Genomic DNA, 20409 nt, shown 5'->3' with positions numbered 1-20409 from the left:
CTGTTCATGTGAACACAGGAAAAAAAAAATTTTCTCGGATTTGAATGCATAGTTGTTTATTTTGTGCCATTTGACATAGTAATTGACTGTGGAAAAAATCTTTCCAATCAGATAATGTTTAGGGGGTGCTCAATGACCATAAAGTTTTACGAAAAACGTCAAAAACGTGTAAAAAGTTCCAAAGTTCCAAAAATTTCTAGAACCTGGTTAGTTAGATTTTTTCCACTGAAATATTGTCTGATTGCGTGCTATATAGATTAATTAAAGTGCAGCAGATTAACTGTCATCAGGGCACCAGACTAAAAAATCTGCTAGTGTTTAAAACAACTGTGTTTATATCATTTTGTTAAAATTTGTATTCATAATTTTAATACTATTATTTAACTCAATTTAGAATTTGTTCAAACAGAATAAAAAGGTTTACAAGTATAAATATTATTTTTATTTGGAATTTCAGTTTGACAACAAATGTATTAATATTTTGATAGTACCTAACCTTAGTAACCTATTACAGAAAACTAGCATGGTAGTCTGGTAGTGTATTGTTTGTTATTAAGTGCAGATAATAATAATTTCTAATTTGAAAATATTTATTTAATTTCTTTAGTAATAATTATTATAATATATTGCTGCAGCTGCATAAACCAACAACTGAATGATAAGTTTGTATAATATGGTATTGAGTTTTGATTTTCTCATAATATTTCAGTTATCATTGAAATGGCAGCATCATCTCGTGTTGCTATCTCTACACGACTTCAAACCAAAATCTTTTTAATTGGACAACCAGAGCCAAATCTTCCAGATAAAGTTCTTCCCTTAACATCTGATGTTTTAAAAACATTTTTTTATCATCTTAATTCAACCAAAAAGTCAGTGCCTGAAAGTCTTAAAACAACTGTTGATGAACTGATTATTATTTGGAATAAAGCCCGTATTCCGACAGCATTTCATCCGAATGTAGTCTTAAAGTTGAAAACTTTAGTCCAGGAATTTAAATTAATAAAAAAAAAAAAATCCAGATTGTCAGATTATCAGAAATCGAGAGAGAAATCATTTACAGACACCATTGGCCTACTTTTTGACATTGCCCACAAGGATGCTGAAACCATGATCAGAATTGAAGAAGATAAAGAATTTTTATTGGATCAGAGATGTCAGAGAAAGATGGTGATGTTTGGAGAGGACAAAGAACTTTCAAAATTAGAAGAAAGAAATGAAGCAAGGAAACAAGCAGAGAGAGAACGAAAGCTAAAAGAAGAGCAAAGACAATCTGGTGCGAGTGCAATAGTTCCTGTTATTGAACCTTTACATGACGAAAGTTATAGTGATGACAACGATAACGATGCTGTTGATAATGACAAAATGGTTGATAGAGATTTTGAGATAGAAATCCCTGTTTATTACAGACAACAAGTCAGTAAAGCAAGTTCTTCAGGGTCAGCTGAATCAAGTTTAGCAAGTACTCCAAAACGACAATGTATCTTAGATACAATTCTTGACTCGCCTGATGTTTCATCAACATTAGACAGAATTAATCTATCTGACACAAAATTTACTATACTAGCAGCAGCAATTGCAAGGGCTGGTGGACAGAACCTCGATGATGGATCATTGTCACGTTCTACAGTCCGTAGAAAACGAACCTATCATCGATCAAATATTGAAGCCACTGTTCGAACTGAATTCTGCGATTTGGACAAACCACCATTAATCGTCCACTGGGATGGCAAACTGATGATAGATTGTACAAATTCTGCAGCCCCTAAAGCAAATGTTGACCGGCTATCTGTAGGTGTGACAGGTCACAATGTTGACAAAATACTTGGAATAGCAAAACTATCAGCTGGAACTGGAGAAGCCCAAGCAAAAGCAGTTATTCATCTGCTTAATTTCTGGGACATAAATGGTGATGTTATTGGAATGAGTTTTGATACTACAGCCTCTAACACTGGCTCCAAAAATGGTGCATGTGTAGTTCTAGAGAAACATATAGGTAGAAATTTGTTATATTTCGCTTGCAGACACCATGTTCATGAGATCATAGTAGCAGAGGTGTTTGGATCACTATTTGGACCATCATCTGGTCCCAACATACCTCTTTTCCAGAGATTTCAGCAATATTGGCCCAAAGTTAATTAAGGAAATTTTAAACCTCTGGATGACATTCGAATGAAAATACCCCTGGTGCAAGAACTACAAAATGAAGTGATTGCATTCCTCAAAGAAAACCTGCATGTTAAAATGCCAAGGAATGACTACAAAGAAATCATGGATCTCTGTCTGTTAATACTTGGAAAACTGCCTGATCAAGAAGAGAAAAATTATCATTTCAAGATCCCTGGTGCTTATCACATGGCTCGCTGGATGGCCAAGGTTATTTATTGTTTTAAGATTTATTTATTTCGTGAAGAGTTCAAGTTGACCACAAAAGAGGAAAAAAATATCTGTGAATTTTGCTCATTTGCTAGTCTGGTTTATGTAAAATCTTGGATATCATGCACAAATGCCAGCGATGCTCCAGTTAATGACTTGTTTCTGTTTCAGCAACTTAAGCAGTTTGCAGTTGTGAATAAAACGATTTCCGAAGCAGCAGTCAAGAACTTTCAAAACCATTTGTGGTACCTTTCACCAGAATTGGTCCCACTAGCTTTGTTTTCAAACAAACTTCAAACGGAAGAGAAGCGAAAAATGATTTCCAACATGAAATTTCACGGTGAGAACTGGTCTGAAAGGTTGATCAAATTAAAGAACATTGAAAGTCTAGAGAAGAAATCTCTGGACATGCTGGTGACATCAGTTTCAGCAAGTGCGTTGCGGTCAATGAAGGTTGATATTGATTTTCTGTTTAACAACGATCCAGCTACCTGGAATGATTCCCCAGAATACCAAGAAGGAAAAAATTTAGTATATTCATTGAAAGTAGTAAATGATGCTGCCGAACGATCTGTGGCTTTAATGTCGATGTTTAATGAATCGATTACAAGGAATGAATCTGAAATGCAGAAGTTAATTCAGGTGGTTGAGGATCACAGAAAGCGAGTGCCAGATGCCAGAAAGTGTACTCTGAAGAGTTATAGTCCTCGCTAGCATTAACATTGCACGAACTATAACATTACGATAATTAAATGTTAATTGCTCATATGTTTTTTTGTTTATAATTCGTATTTTAATCAATGACAAAGAGTCAAAAATCCTAGTGTTTTATTTTGGAAAAATTCTGATATAACAAAAACCGCAGAACTTTAGTCGTATTGCAGTATTTTATTTCATTAATTTCGCTGCTAATAAACCAGTCTAAAGTGGATGTGGATTGTAATTTGTATTCAGAATTTAATATTTAGAGATAATTAAAACTGATCAAATCTGAAAAATCTAATTAACCGGGTTTTAGAAACTTGTGGAACTTTGTTACTTTTTCCATGTTTTTCACATTTTTCGTAAAACTTTATGGTCATTGAGCACCCCCTAAACATTATCTGATTGGAAAGATTTTTTGCACAGTTAATTACTATGTCAAATGGCACAAAATAAACAACTATGCAATCAAATCTGAAAAAAAAATTTTTTTTGGACAGCTCTAATATATATATATATATATATATATATATATATATATATATATATATATATATATATATATATATATATATATATATACATATATATGTATATATATATATATATATATACATATATATGTATATATATATGTAATATATACATTAGAGTTACAGCTTCTTTGCAATGTCACTCCACTTTTGTTCATTTTTGTCAACAAAAGACATGCTTTGAAAAATGTTCTAGTACTAAACAATATGTCTTTTATAAATGTAATGCAGAAGCAGAGATTTGCGAAGATATCTGGCTAACTTAATGCACGCACTTTTAGAAATAATATTGTATTTTTCTGTGTTTCTCTGGTTAAGATTGACAACATTTGACAAGTTCATGATAACATTTGTTCAGTTATAGTTAATTTAAGTTATAGAAACCTATTATGAACTTAAAATAACCACAGAATAATGTTCTGATATATAATATATGATTGGTCCTATGCAACAAAGTCCAGTATTGAAAGAGTTACACTGCTTCAAACAAATATTTACATACATACATACATACATACATACATACATATCAGGCCTTGTTTTAAAGTGTTACGTGTAGAGCAATTTACTCACGCCTTAGCGATTTTACGTAAGCAGTAAGCAATTTAGGTTAAGCAATTTTTTTTAATTAGTTTTAAAAAAACACATTAACTTTTTAATGAAGATAATGTAAAAATATTTTTTACAAAAAAATATTTTGTTTTTATTTTATTGTAATGATTGATTTTTTTGCTTGAAAAAGGCTAATACTTTAAGCTTGAAGCAAAGACCATAAAAATATAATTTAATTCTCATAAAAAATATATGATTTAATTTAAAACTAATTTAATAAAAATATATAATTTTATTCTGATAAAAAAAAAATATAATTTAATTTTGATTTAAAAAATTTATAATTTAATTTTGATTTAAAAAATATATTTAAGTTTATTAAAATTAAAGTTAATGCTTGGGTTTAACTTAAATTTCAAATTAGTTTTTCTCAAAACTAATTTCTAAATAAACAGCAGCATCAAAAATTTGCACAAAACATAAGTTAAACTTTTTTTTTTAACGCGCAAGTTAAATTGCAAAGTTAAATTGCATAGTTAAATTGCAGCGATTATTTTTAATAAATGATATATACAGCAATACAATTTTAATAAATTATGTTTGGAAAAAAAATCTTTGCTTTCACAACAAAATCGTTTATAAAATAATAAACTTTTAAATAAAGTAAATAAATTATTGTTACTTTTTTATTTGTTACTCGCTAATTTTTTAAAAATAAAAAATCATTTGTAGTTGCAAAACCACAATTAGAAATTTAAAAAATTATCATTTAAAAATTCAAAAATTTAACATATTTTAATTCATTATGTCTTGAAAAGAAAGAAATTTGTTAATATTAAACATTTTTAAAAATGTAATATTAAATTTAATTATTTAATATTAAAAAAAAATAAAAATAAAAACATTTCTATATAGTAATAATAAAAAAGAAGTTAATATTATTACATTAATTTAAAAAAGTTTTAAAAAATTTAAAAATTCCTCTTCCCCCCCCCCCCCTCCCCTCCTACTTTGAAACCTGCTGTTGTTACCCCTGTTAAGGCAATTCTTTTTTATTTAATTTTAAAGTATAAACATTAAAGATACACCATTATTCTAACAAAACTGTAAATAATCTTTCAGTGAATAAAGTTATATTGAAGTTGTATTCATTCTTTTCACTCAAAAAGATAACATTCGTACAAAGTTTAGCAACACAATGACTTCCTTATTATTTGGTGATAAAATTGTTTCTAAAAGCTAGCAGTCTTTATTAAAAAATTCATTAAAACTAAAAAATAACAGCTGTTTTTCAAAAGTTCTGTCATGCTTATAAATATCATTAACAGTTAAGTAGTTATGAAACAAAGTATTTAAATTTATAAAATATTATAATAAAAAAATCTTGTAAATAGCAAACATACGATTCTATGCTTTATTGTAAGACCATTGTGTCAAAGTTTTTTTGCCGACCTTAGCAGATTAAGGTCAGTAAAATATTACCAACCTCATTGTTGCTTTCCAAGAGCTGTGTGTGTATATATATATATATATATATATATATATATATATATATATATATATATATATATATATATATATATATATATATATATATATATATATATATATATATATATATATATGTATATATATGTATGTATATACATATATGTATTTATATAATATCAGGGTTGGTCGGGAAAGGCGTGCGATCGCACTCTGATCTTGACCACGCATACAATATTTAGTTGCGACAACTTGCCCACAGCTTCATAGATGTTTCGAGAACATTTCAAAAAATAATCAAGCGCAAAAAAGTTCAACTGGACCGCTGAGAGACAATTACAAAAATTAAAAGCTGCCTGATTAAATTGTTATAAAATAAGTTTAGAATAATTAATAAACTTTGTCTTTTATAATTAAGCGACACTCTTTTATATAAAGTAAAAACTTACTATTAATAATTGTTTAATAAAGAAACAATTGTTATTCAATTTATCAAAGAGTTTAGTAAAATTTCTTTTATTTGAGTACTTCTGATTTATTTCAACAAGATTCTAATAAACAAACGTTTGTTGATTTATTTAATAAACAAATGTCTTTTTTTAACCATTTCGCGCTTTGCGTAGTTGGCCTGAGTTTTGTTTTTACAAATTACATTCAATTCTTTGTAGTACGACGAACAAAAGAAACAATTAAATCATTCAGTTACTATGACAATGTTAGAAAGTTGTTTTTAGCAGTATCTTTAAAAATGTTAAAAACAACTATGCAATGTGCTCGACCCCTGAATTAGCGGTCTATAATGATCAGTATCCAAATAAATTACATTTTAAATGAATTTTTTTATTTAAATAAGTATTTAAAACAGAAATAAGTAAATTTAAGTTTAAGTATAACAAATTTGTAAGAATGACATCTGAAGCAAAAAAATTTAAAGATAGTAAAACAATATCTAAGAACTTAAAAACTTTACTTTTGTGGGGGAAAGAATCAGTTATTGGATAAACGGAAAAAAATGGCTTAGTTGTCAAAATATGGTGTAAGATTTGTGCTAGGAACAAAACTGAAATTTTAATGGATGCTTTAGTTAAAGGAGTATCGAATAATTCTTTGACAGCGTTTACGGAGGGAACTTGTGTGGTGACAAAGTATCAAGTAAAATTAAAATAATTAGCTTGTTCTTAATTTGTAACTCCAGGAATTAAATAAACATTTGAACCGTCATTTTTTCTTTGATAATAATAAAGGTTGATCGCCATCTTAGAGGGCAAAGCCATAGATTAGCGGTGCGGATTGATAATGGTAACTCTGTGAATAAAGATCCTGGAAGTAGTTGTGTTGCTAACCTCGATATAGAAAACTTGGTACCTATTACACAAGACAACCGCGAAGCGTTATTAAAGATGATTAGAACAGCCTATGAAATGGCTCTAAAACCGAGCATGCCACATAGCCATTTCAAGACACTGATCAAATGCCAAAGACTTAATGGTGTACTCCTTTTAGAAAGAAAATACAACAATAAAGCAGGTTATTGATTTTTAGGTTCAGTTTCTTTATCCTAATTTGATAAAACAATTCAAATGAAAAAATCAAATTAAAGTTACGTTACTATTATAATGAAAGTTTACATTTTTTTTTTCAAGATTTTACATCCGAATGGTCTTATCCTTTTAATTTATCCATTTGATTTTTTAATTTGAAAAATATTAGTTTTATTATTATTTTTTATTGTTTTTTAATTTCATTTTTAGCACGTGAATATATCTCATGCATTAAAGAAAAAGTTGCTAAAATTGTCAATGAAACAAATTTTTTCTCCATTCTTTCTCATGGTTCTCAGGCTAGAAAAACAAAGGATGAAAAAGAGTTGATTATTGTGCGCGTTGAACGCAAGGGGACCCCTGCCTGTTTTGTAGTTTCTTTACTTGATATGAACAGTTTGGGTGGTATGAGTGCCAATACCATTAAAAAGGCTATTGATAGCATTTTTATTGAAACTGGTAGTGTTCCTTTAACTGCGCCAGCTTACAAATACAAACTTGTAAGCGCTACGGCCGACAGAGCTTACGTAAATTTTTGAATTTATAATGGCGTGTTGACACAATTAAAACAAGATAGAATGTGGCTGATAAAAATTCACTTCGTAAACCATCATTTAGAATTAGCAATAAAAGATGCTGTCAAAGATATTTCCCAGTATAAAGAGTGTGAACGTTTTTACATTTCCATATTTAATTTATTTCACAATTCTGGAAAACTAAAATGTGCAGTTAAAAAAGCTGCTGAAGCTTTGAACATTACATATTACACCTTGCCTAAAATATTTGGAACGCGCTTTACAAGTCACAGGAGACGCGGCTTTAAAAAACTTTTACATAATTGGCCTCCGCTTATTGCGGGTTTTGATAATGCTCTTGCTGATCGCGACACTAAAGCAGATATGCGTTGTAAACTTTTTGGATTGTCTAAACGGTTGCATGACTACAGACTATTATGTATGGTTTGTAGTTATTTGGACATCTTAGAAAAGTTATCACCATTATCATTGGTTTTTGAAAAACAAATGTTAATGGTGAATGAGTTAAAACCAGCAGTAGATATAACAAAAGCTAGCTTAGCGGAATTAAGCAATGAAGATATTGATAATATTATTGATTCATATTTACTCAAGTTTATAATCAATGAAAAAGATGGTTCAACCAATCTTGTTTCTTCGTATTTTAAAGAAGGTAACGAATTGAAAAAATCAAACCCAGAGTTTGTTGAGATTGAACTCAACAATATGACTAATCTTAACTTTGAATGTATTCCTTCTGCCATTAAAGTAAGAAAATTAGCAATTGAAATCATTCTGCCATTGATAAACGATAGATTTAGTTCGCTGTTAAATCCCATATTCAAATCAATGGATTGGTTAGATCCGCAAGTATGGCAGCAGACAACATGTATGGTGATGCCAGCATATCTTTATTACTAAACGAATTTTTTTACCCTCTAGAAAAATTAGGAATGGATTTTAAAATGGTTCTTTCAGAATGGAGAGCTGCAATAAATGCGCAGTACACCATTGCACTCACACCATTGCAAATATGGCAGAATATTTGGCTTTATCATAAAATTAAGTTTCCAAACTTGAGTCTTTTAGTTGAACTTCTGATGTGTATTGCTGGTTCTAATTCAGCTGTCGAACGCGTTTTCAGTATTTTGACTGTGATTTTGACTGATAGACGTTTAAAGATGAACCACTCAACAATGGAAGACTCAATAATCATAGCAGGGAATGACACAAATTTCACTCAACAAGAACGCGATGATATTTTAAGTCGCGCCGTGGATATTTTCTTAGATAAGCGAAGAGTTTTTTGCCTTGATTCAGCTAATGCTGGCATTGCCACTGATTATAGTAGCAAAGAAAGCTGCACCAGTGAAGATATAAGTTCTATATCTAAATCGAACGGATAAATAATTTATTGTATAATTTTTATCCCACATAATTTTATATTTATGTACATTATATATATATATTATGCATACATAACATATATAGCATTATATATATGATATCTTTGATTGTCATATTCTTGCTATACGATTGCATAAATAAGTTGAATTTAATAAAAAGGCAGCGTATAAGCTAATATATGTATATATTATATGCTGTATATATAAAATTTTTTAATAATATAGATCAAAATATGTTATTAAAAAGTTTATACGCTGCCATTTTATTAAATCTTTTAAATATCTGTGTGTATGTGGCTCCAACAATAATTCAACGTATTAGAATAAAACAAATTTATATTAGCGAATCTTTTTAAAGCATTCGCCAATATAAAATCATTTAATTAGATTAAAGTTATGAAGTTAATTTTTTTGCGTGTAGTTTTAAAACTTATTGTTATGCGGACAAACATGGAAACATACTTGAATGTTCTCAAAACATCTATGAAGATGTCATAGTAACTGAATGATTTAATTGTTTCTTTTGTTTGTCGTACTACAAAGAATTGTATGTAATTTGTAAAAACAAAACTCAGGCCAACTACGCAAAGCGCGAAATGGTTAAAAAAAGACTTTTTTATTTATTAAATAAATCAACAAACGTTTGTTTATTAGAATCTTGTTGAAATAAATCAGAAGTACTCAAATAAAAGAAATTTTACTTAACTCTTTGATAAATTGAATAACAATTGTTTCTTTATTAAACAATTATTAATAGTAAGTTTTTACTTTATATAAAAGAGTGTCGCTTAATTATAAAAGACAAAGTTTATTAATTATTCTAAACTTATTTTATAACAATTTAATCAGGCAGCTTTTAATTTTTGTAATTGTCTCTCAGCGGTCCAGTTGAACTTTTTTGCGCTTGATTATTTTTTGAAATATTCTCAAAACATCTATGAAGCCGTGGGCAAGTTGTCGCAACTAAATATTGTATGCGTGGTCAAGATCAGAGTGCGATCGCACGCCTTTCCTGACCAAGCCTGTATATATATACATATATATATATATACACACATATGAAATATGTAAAAAATAAAATTTGTTTACCTTCAATGCATTTATCTGCAATAGGATTATCAAAAAATGAAGGAATCTTTCCTAATGCTTAAAAAAAAAGAGAAGAGATTGATCAAATAGCATCAATATTCACTGTACAAAGTAATGTAAACAATTGTAGAGAATGTAATCACTTGTACAAATTTGAACACTTGTACAAATTTGAACACTTGAGCAAATAACTGAAAATTGTTCACTAATTAGGCTCATTTTACAAATATTTAAAAAGTATTTAAATTATATCATAAGCATGAGTTACTATTGTTATAAATTTAAACAGATTTAAACATGAAATGTCAACTAAATGTAAACTTTTTTTTTTTTTTTGTGGCTAGATTCTATACAATATTATGAAAAATATTTTACCACGTTTACGTAGATAATCTTCTGCTTGATTCATCCCAAAGTTGAAATCATCATTTTTTCTTCCGATACTCTTAAGTTAAAAAATGGTTTGTCATTTTTTGATAAATAATCATAATTAACAATATAAGCATTGCTGTACCAACAAACTTTTGAAGTACTTCAAACTTACAATAATTTCATCTCTTTCAGTACAAATAAAATGTTTAATGTTCTTTAATGGAACTTTGATGCTAAAGAAAAGTTATTTATAAGATTTCAGATGTTAAATTTTTTTTTTTTAAAATATAAATTATAGAGAGTATGATTACGTTTGTTTTGTATTTTCGGTTGCTTTTTCAAGAAAATGTATGTAACCATGGGACTTTGATGCCATCTTGTAGAACTAGCAAAAAATCCAGCAAATAAATCAATTGATAAAATTTGTAATCAAGAGATTATTAAGAAAACAACAAACCACTGCAGGCCAGTATGGATATTTTTTAATCTTAGCAAATACAACTTGACCTTTGCTATATTGATCTAAAAAAAAATCAATAAAAGCACTTCATAAATGTAATACTATATATTACAGTAAAATTATTAATGAATAAAATGTAACTAATATTACAAAAAACAATTTCTATATTCCATATAGTTCTCTGTATATCTAATGGTTAGCAAGTTAAAACAATTATAGTGATCAAGTTATCATCATTTATTTTTATAATTTGTTTAATTACTTTTCTATTGTTTTAATTTTATTGAAACTGAAATTAATTGAAATCTATTAATGTTACTTTGTGTAAAGTTATAAAAAAAGAGCATAGTTTGATTTCCTTATTTAATAATTTCACCCCCAAACTATAAAAGTTGTTTAACTAGATATGAACCATTTTATATATTGCAGTTTTAATATAAATGATGCTTAATTCCAAAATCAATTGTTAAGTTTTTTAATTCTTAGCTGAATTTCCTGTTAAAATTTTAATGATTGAAATATGTCAGTTCGTACAGCAGGTACGAACTGACATATTACAAAGGCAAGCCGGAAGGTAGCAGACCTTCTCGAGTGCCTTTGTAACCACAGCTCATTCCACCATTTGTGAGTGGCATTTTAATTTGGTATAATTAGAGGTTCAGCTATCACTACTATCAATTTACTATTAACCATGTTCTTAATTAAAGTTGTCTTTAAAGAGTGTCTATTCAACCCAACTTACTCAGTGGTTCCCATCTAGTTGGATAAAATCCAGTTCAAGTCCCCTAAAAAGATGTACAAAACCATCATTATTGTGACTAGCTCTAGCGTAAATGATTTTTTAAACAGAATCTCTGCAGTTTATGGGATGAGGTTAGTTCAGCAAACAAAATGTTTCCTGGATGGGTGTATAAAGTGTTCCGTTGAAAGCACCACTGTATATTTTCTCTAGCCATTTTACCTTAAACTCAGATCTTTGAATTAATAAAAACAGGAAAAAAGATTAATTGAATTCTCATGATCATATCATGAAATATTTTTAAAATATCCTTTAAAACTGTTGATTGTTTTGCTGTAAAGGCATAAAGCCTACAGATACGACAGGCAGTTGTCACCCATTTTCTGTGATTATATGGTCCTATCTTCAAGCGCTTTAAATCTGATGTAACCCTCTATATGTCTCTAGCTAAGCAACATCCTTCTAAACTTTGTAGAGGCAAAAGAACATTAAAACACTGAGGCTAAGAACATTAAAACACTTTTATGCGATAACTGTGTAACTCAAGACATCAGGTATTGTAAGTTAAATAGGTATAGAAAACTAAAAATCAAAACATTAAAACAATTTTTTAATGTTTTGATTCTTGACTTTTGACATTAAAAAAAGTTTAACAACACAGTGACTTCCTTAACATTTGGTAATAAAACTGCACCTAAAACCAAGCGATCTTTTATTAAGAAATTTATTAAAACTATAAGATAATTTATTTATTTATTAATTAACATTATTTTCTTATGATTTATTTTGTAAAAGCTCATAGTAGCATTATTTTACATCTGATAACCATCTATTCTAATCAGATCTATAAACAATAAAAAAATATAAAAGTTATAAGGCTACTTTTATTTATGTTTTATATGGAATGACTTATCAAGTCATTCCATATAAAACTTTATATAAAAATTAGAATATCAATCAAGCTTTTTTTTATTTCCTCAAATATAAAATTCCTTATAAAATAAGAAATTTTAATTATGTTTTTTTTGATTTCCTAATTTCCTATACGCAAAGTTCAAGTAGACTAAAGAAATTTTCTGAAAGGGGACAAAAAAATGGTATAACTTAACAAAGTTCAACTAATCCAAGGTTCATGCTAACCAGATAATTTTAATAATAATCAGTTAGATGATTTCAAGAGACCAAATGAAATAATTCGAGATAACAACAGTTTGAGTTAAATGCTGTTCAATTTACTGGGAATTAACTGTATGCATTTATGTAAAAGTATTTCATAATCAGTACTAGAAATAAGTCTTAAACTAAGCCTAAATTAAGCTCAGTTTTTAAATAGCCGTAGCCCCTACCCACTGTTCATTTATTTTTAAGTGTCTGGTTTTATGTCTGATGCATGAAAAACCTTTATGCACAAACACACAAATTAATATACATATATAAAAGCTGTGACATTTAACTTACAATGTTAGATTGAAAAAAGTCTAAATATAAATTTATAAGTAGCTTATTAGGTAAAAATAAAGTAAAAGACTTTTAGTCTAATTTCCTTACTACTTAATTACATGACTATAAATTTTTTTCTAACCCCTTTATTTGAATTTTATTTGATTATCATGTTTAAATTTAGATTAAAACCTATACCAAGTTAATATAAAACATATACCAAGTTATAAGAATTATTTGATTTGTCAACACAATGCGCAGGTTGATTATGACTTTTATTCCAATGGAAACCTTGTATTGCATCTTGAATTAAAAAACTGTAATTTTCAGCAAAGTCTAGTATTACTAAAATCTGATTAGTAAGTCATGTTATTTTTAGATGCTCTAAATATGCTGCTTGATTTTTGGCTATATAGTGATAGTCTCTTAATTGGTTTATTTGTTGACAAACATTTTCAATAAAATCATCTGCTGGAAAAGTACTGAAATTATACAATATTATTTGTTGGCTTTTTAATACTGATTAAAGGTAATTTCTTCCATGGATTAAAGGTAATTTCTTCCGTTTATCAACGAAAGTAGTTAGATACTCTTTTAGTGTGTTGGTGTCTAGGCAGTTATTGCAACAGAGCAGCATGCAGTCTCGATTTGTCACAGACAACTAATGTCTAGAGGTCTTTATAGTCTAAAATATCTAGTATTTTAATGCTAAAAAATTACATTCTGGTTACATTTTGTTTCTGGTCTGGTTTTACATTACTTGCAAACACATACTATAATTGAGACTTGAAACACCTCCAGGAAGACATCAATTTGGTCTAAGTTCACAAAACTTAGAAAACTCAATCTAGACATCAAAGGAAATTTTACTGAATTCTAAATAAATTTCTTCTATATTATACTAATAGAAGTCTTTTTTATCAATGTTGTTTTTTACCATCAACTTGAATTGAGACATGATTTACAGGTAATTACAATGATGTACAGGTAACACATACGAGAGTATTTATCTGATTGGTAAAATTCATGAATTTTTTTAAATTTCTTACTAATACATTTAACAAATAGAATCATTCTTTTGTTTTAAGTTAGTAAGACTAATTTAAATTTTCCTATTTTCTTCAGATCTTAGTGTGATAGGTACTATTCTTTGATTCGCAAAGACACCAATAATCACATGTTTGATATACATTATATATATACATCAGGGTGTTTCAAAAAAAGGTCATGTAAAAAAAAAAAGAGCCAGAGCTTATTATCTGCCCAGTCCTGAAAATCCTAAGGGGGGATAAACAATTTTTGTACTTTTTTTAAAACTATTTGCAGTAAGTCTTAACATTAAAATTATGGATTTTAAAAAACATGTTTATGTTTGTAAAGACTTATTTAATCAAAATGAAATGCGCTATATTCTCAAAAAAAAATTTAACTTTTACAAATTATTTCAAAAAACCCTAAAATCTATGAATATTTAACAAAAAAAAATATTTTTACACTGTATATTTTTTTACATTTTTTTTGATAAAGTTTTTAAATTTTTTTAGTAAGTAATATGTTTTCTTAAAATTTAATATAAATTTTTTTTTTGGATTATATATGTAAAAAATTAATAAGATGTCACCGAAAAAATTTTTTTCTAAGATTAGATAAGATAAAATATTTTTAGTTAAAAGTTAATTGAAAAGCTTCTGGCAAAGAAATTTACAACTGCTTAAGATATAATTCAATATCTCTTTCTATAAATAGCAAAGCAAAAAAAAAGTTGTTAGTAAGTTGCCCAACAAAAAGTTTTTCTTTTATAGCTAATTGTCCAGTTAATCAGTCTGACTGCTGCATACTGTTCAAACTTATGGTTCCTTTGACACTTGATGGATTTAATGTGCTTACAATACAAAAGCTAAATCCATAAACTTTTATACTATTAAATAATATTTTTACAGGATAAAAATTGAGAAATTGTTGAAGGAGTGGACGAAATTAAAAGATCAAAGATACTGAACAAATTTTGCATTACTGCAAGTAAATAAAAGACATTTGTTTTAAGAACAAATTTATTGTATTATAAAGTATCAGAGGTAGAGATAATGAGATATGCGTTTTCTGTATGAAGAAGTACATCAAAGTTAAATAAAAATCTATCAACAGAGTTACATAAGAATGGTATTTATTTAAAAACTTTGGCATATATATAATTCGCTGGCATATATAAAATTTGCTTTGGCATATATAAAATTCGCTGAATGGTCACACACGAGCAGTGAACGCCTCAGGGAAAAAATGAAGTACACAAGAATAAAGGAGAATTATTTTTCGAACAAAGCATATTTATAAGTCAAAAAATAAAAATTAATAGAGGAATATTTAAAATATAAACAAGACAGACAACGCACCTAAACAGCACTAACAATAATAATAAACAATAAATTGTTCTATAAGCACCAATATGAATGAAGAAATATGTCACCAAACAAAAACTTTTAAAACAAAAAATTGATTACAAAATAAAAATTATGCGTACAACAATTTAAGGCCTCAAAATGGAAAAAAAAACAATAATGTTGATGTGTAAACATAATTTGTGTAGTGATTAAGTAATAAACATCTCAGAATCGCATCTATTATTACTGGCGTTTTGATGAGGATCAGCACTTATAACTAGTTTATCCCGTCAGACAAACGTCATTGCCACTTGCGCTTTAATTGCGACTTATGCCTACTCCATACTGCAGTAAAAAAGGATTCACTACAAATAGCCAAAACCGAACCATACCCAAATTTGTAAAACACTAATATTTTTTTGATGATATGATATAAAAAGTGTTGATCTACTGCATAATATAAATAAAAATAATTAAATACATCAGTTACCATATCACCGGTAGAAAAAACTAAACACGATAAATTAAAATTCTAATAAAAACGCCAGAAACAAAAAACTAAAACAACTAAAGTGTGCAAACAGAAAATACTAATTAATTTTCCCCTAAGACCATTTAACATAGGTACTTCCAGCACAAATAAACCAAAAACAATCAAATGGCAATATACCCTATTAAAAACCCTTTTAAAATTAAATAAAACACAATAGAGTTTTAAAAAAACTCTAATGCTGCCATAGATACTTCATTTGAATTTTGTTAACCAATCTAAAGTGCAAGAAAATGAAACAACCCGCCTAACTTAAAATCATAACTAAAAATCAAGTAATATTTGAAAGTAGAAAAATATATATATCGCCTGCAAAAATGTAAAGATTTAAACATGTAGTGAAGGATATAAGAAATTCTCTGAATAATAATAAAAGACAAAATTGTGCATGTGAAAATTAAAACAAAGCTGAGTAATAAATGTAAGATAATATAGCATAAAAGTTCCTTGATAATAGTAATAATATGAAAATCAGCAGATAAATCATATATTAAAAAATATTTTAATAAGATTAACTAAATACTAAAATAAGACCAGATAAATTTAAGCCAAATGAGTGGTTAAAAAATTATTTTGGATGATATAACAATAATATAAGTCGTGATATAAAAACGATGTACGAAGCGGAAAAAAATATTGTTTAGAAGTAAAGTCTTCTCTACAGTTCGAATTAAAGGTAACTTTGAGACCATATCTAAATCAAAATTTCCAAAAAAATAAAGTTTTCTCTACGGTCTGAATTAAACATAATTTTGAGACCATAACAAAACAACAACGAAAAGACGTCCATTAACAAAACATGTCGAAAGCTGCTAGTCAAAAAGAATCGCTCTTATATATACATATATATATATATATATATATATATATACACACACACACACATATATATATATATATATACACACACACATACACACACACACACATATATATATATATATACACATATATATACATATATACATACACATATATATATACACATATACATACATACATATATATTAACCCTAAAATCAAAACTCAATCACACATGATAACCACATGTACATAACATCCAAATCTATATCTACATTCCAACCACATACTATTTATTAAAAGAAAATATTACCTTAATAAGAATGAGTTCAAACAAAGATAGTTTATCTAATAAAAGAACAAAAAGCATGCAAATGATGTAAACAGGTTATATGTGCATAAGGCTGTATAGGTGTAATGCATAAGTCCCTGCTGTTTATGTCGTTCAGAGTCTTGTGTTGTTAGTAACCAGCCTAAAAGATTTATCTCCTAACTATACCAAGCCACCCCAGTCATACTCCAGAAAACCATGATGGATTAAACACTTATGCATGGATAATTAACTGACTTATGACTAAAAAACTAGCCCATACATCTTCCAGAGACAAACAACTTCTTTCGGGGTGACAGTAATTGTGATTTGAAAATAGTCGTGCTCGATGACTGTTACAATAACCCTTACGGGCTAGGCCCAATATTATTTAAAAACTTTGGCATATATAAAATTTGCCGAATGCACAAACACAACAACACAACACATCAACACAAGTTGATTGTCTAAGTTTCGCTAGCTACACCAGACACGAGTTAGGCTAAGAAACAAATATATTGTCTCTGATCAATTTTGAAGTATTTGGGCAAGTTTTGGGGGCCACCTAAATTCAAAATTCAGGACTTTTTTTTATTTTATTATATTGGCAAGTATTGTTTTTTTTCACAGAAAAATGCCTTTATTTGGAATTTTATATTTCCATTAATGTAACCTTACGACACTCATTGGCTTTGGCGTACCGTCACCCAAATTGTTTTCGTGGAACAGCTCCTGAAATAGGTTCAAATTTCATTTACCGGGACTAGTTTGCTGTTTAAGATTTATTGGAAAATATTTATATAAGATTATACTATTTAAAATTATCTTTTAATGAATGAATTTCAAATCCTGACTGATTAACACAAAGAAGAAATAACTGCTATGGCTTTATTCATTTGTTTTTTTTAAACAGAGTGGTTCTAAAGTTTCCACAAGCTATATTGAATAGTCTAAACTTCAGTGAAGACAAACCTCCTAGTTTGACTCTATTAACAACAGACAAGTCTATTAACAACAGACAAGTCGTGGCTAGTTTTTGATATACTTAGACATGGAAAGGCAGAAACTCAATGGATGAAGACTCTACTAGAGTTTTGGAAATTAAAATATTTTTATCTAGAAATTAGAGCAACAGTCAAATGAATTGATATTATTAATAATTTCTCAGAGAGGGCTCTCTGAGAAATTGTTAACAATTAATTAAATAAAAGAAATTAATTATTATTAAGTTAGCTTAAGACTTAAAAAACAGAGTATATTTTGAGGAGGCAGGATATCTTTCTCTTTACAAATATTTATAAGAAAAATTGAAAGGGGAGGGAAAAAACAGATTACAAAAAAGTCACTAGAACAATTAAAGTTTCTTTTTTTTTTGTTAATACAAATTTTGTTAATACAAAAAGAGAGAATAGAGAGGATCATAAATTTACAGGGATTGCTGTATTTTAATTTAAAACAAATTTTTTATATAAAATATTTTCTAGTTTTATAAATTTTAACTATTTTAAACTTGAGTAAAAACTGCATGGTTTTGACAGTTGATTACAGAAAATATTCCCTGTCCAGGCCCTCTCTTTTGTTGATTACAGACAGTTGATTACAGAAAACATTCCCTATCCAGGCCCTCAGGTATGTATATTACACATACATGTGCATGTATACACATATAAATGGTGTAACATTACTTGAAAATTTAAAACACTGTCACATGCATAACATTTCATTTGCTAGTAAAAACATTCAAGTCTCATTTTAAATCATTTATTTTGATCTGGATTTTTGTTTCATTTAAAACATTACCTTTAAATAAAAACTGAAAAAATAAATTTTGCAACACTATGTATAAGAAAATTTAAACTTTTTGAAGGTTGTTCTAAACTAATCACAAAGTTTATTATTAATTTTTAATGACTCACACATTACAAATTTATATATTTAGGTGTTTGAATTATCCTTTAGCTCTGATAAACATTATAAACAAATAAGAATAAAAAATTTCATATCTAAACATCTCAAATTTTTCAAGTCTGAATGTTTTAAAGTTTTTAAGTTTAAAATCTTTGCTATTTTCATTAAGTCTTCTAGTCCCATTGCTCAATTGTAGTAGGCCCTCGGCCATTTTCATATGTAGTGCAGGAAATCTGTGCTGCTTAAACTAAACTGACTAATGAAAGCGCACAGAGAAATATGAAATACTTCTGGAAAAAACCTGGTGAAAGAGGATAAGTAATACGAAGAAAAAACAAACAAGATGTTCACAACAAATAAGATGTTCACAACAAACAAGATGTTCACAACAAACAATATGTTCAGAATAAAGATTAAAATTAGGAAGTAAAATCTTAGTTTCCATTTTTAATGTCACAAACATATTAAAACAAAGGTTACTTTATTATATCAAAATAAACACTTAAATATCCAAAGAAATCTCTAAAACTAGAACTTAGAGATTTCTTATTTTAGAAGCGTAAAAAAATTAGACATCACAATCCTATAAAATATAAATAATAATACAGCCTATTATACATGTTAATAACAAAAGAACCATTTACCTTTTTCAAGAAAGCATTTACCATTAAATTAATTAAATACTTTGAATATTCCTTTTAATTTTATTCATTTACCTTTTTACTCAAGAAATCATTTACCTTTTAATTCAAGAAATCATTTACCTTTTAATTGTACACTTTGAAAGGATGGCAAATCATCATCACTATCACAGTCTTTAATTGTTTTCCTTAAAAACAAAATAAATAAAGGCTTTTAAACTAAAGTTTTAGTTTTCAAGTTTTATTTGTCTCACTTAAAAAAAAAAAAAAAAAAACAACAACAACTAGATAAACAACAATTAATTAATGTCTTCAATGTGTCTAAAATCAAAACTCTTTTTTTTTCTTCTTCTTTGTTTTAAGAATGTTTTTAAAATAAAATTCAAAACTTATTGAATTAAAGTCGCTTATTTTTTTCTTTGCAAATTTATGATTTTCTGCAGTTTCTGCAAAGCTATGATTTTTGTCAAATATGAAATTATTTCTATTTATTTATTATTTCTAAGATGAGATTTAAAAGTTAAAATATTTATATTTACATGATAAATTATAAAAGTAAAATAAATAAGATAGATTAAAATTTATTAAACCCAAATGGTACTTTTGCC

The 20409-nt window shown here is 27.8% G+C and overlaps 1 protein-coding gene across 1 annotated transcript in view; it reads right to left on the bottom strand.

The window, feature by feature from the left end:
- Positions 1-20409, bottom strand: part of LOC105849375 (PWWP domain-containing DNA repair factor 3B) — a 50293-nt gene that overhangs the window by 21906 nt on the left and 7978 nt on the right. Inside the window, exons 7-12 of the mRNA XM_065815438.1 lie at positions 19925-19989; positions 11032-11096; positions 10886-10959; positions 10747-10807; positions 10578-10647; positions 10203-10259 (exon numbers count right to left, since the gene is read on the bottom strand). Coding sequence (XP_065671510.1) covers positions 10203-10259; positions 10578-10647; positions 10747-10807; positions 10886-10959; positions 11032-11096; positions 19925-19989 — 392 coding nt within the window. The remainder of the gene's footprint in view (positions 1-10202; positions 10260-10577; positions 10648-10746; positions 10808-10885; positions 10960-11031; positions 11097-19924; positions 19990-20409) is intronic.

Source organism: Hydra vulgaris, chromosome 13 (assembly GCF_038396675.1).
Source record: "Hydra vulgaris chromosome 13, alternate assembly HydraT2T_AEP".
In the NCBI taxonomy this organism is placed as follows: Eukaryota; Metazoa; Cnidaria; class Hydrozoa; order Anthoathecata; family Hydridae; genus Hydra; species Hydra vulgaris.
The sequence above is the reverse complement of the archived record's forward strand: the minus strand, read 5'-3'. Positions and strand labels throughout refer to the sequence as shown.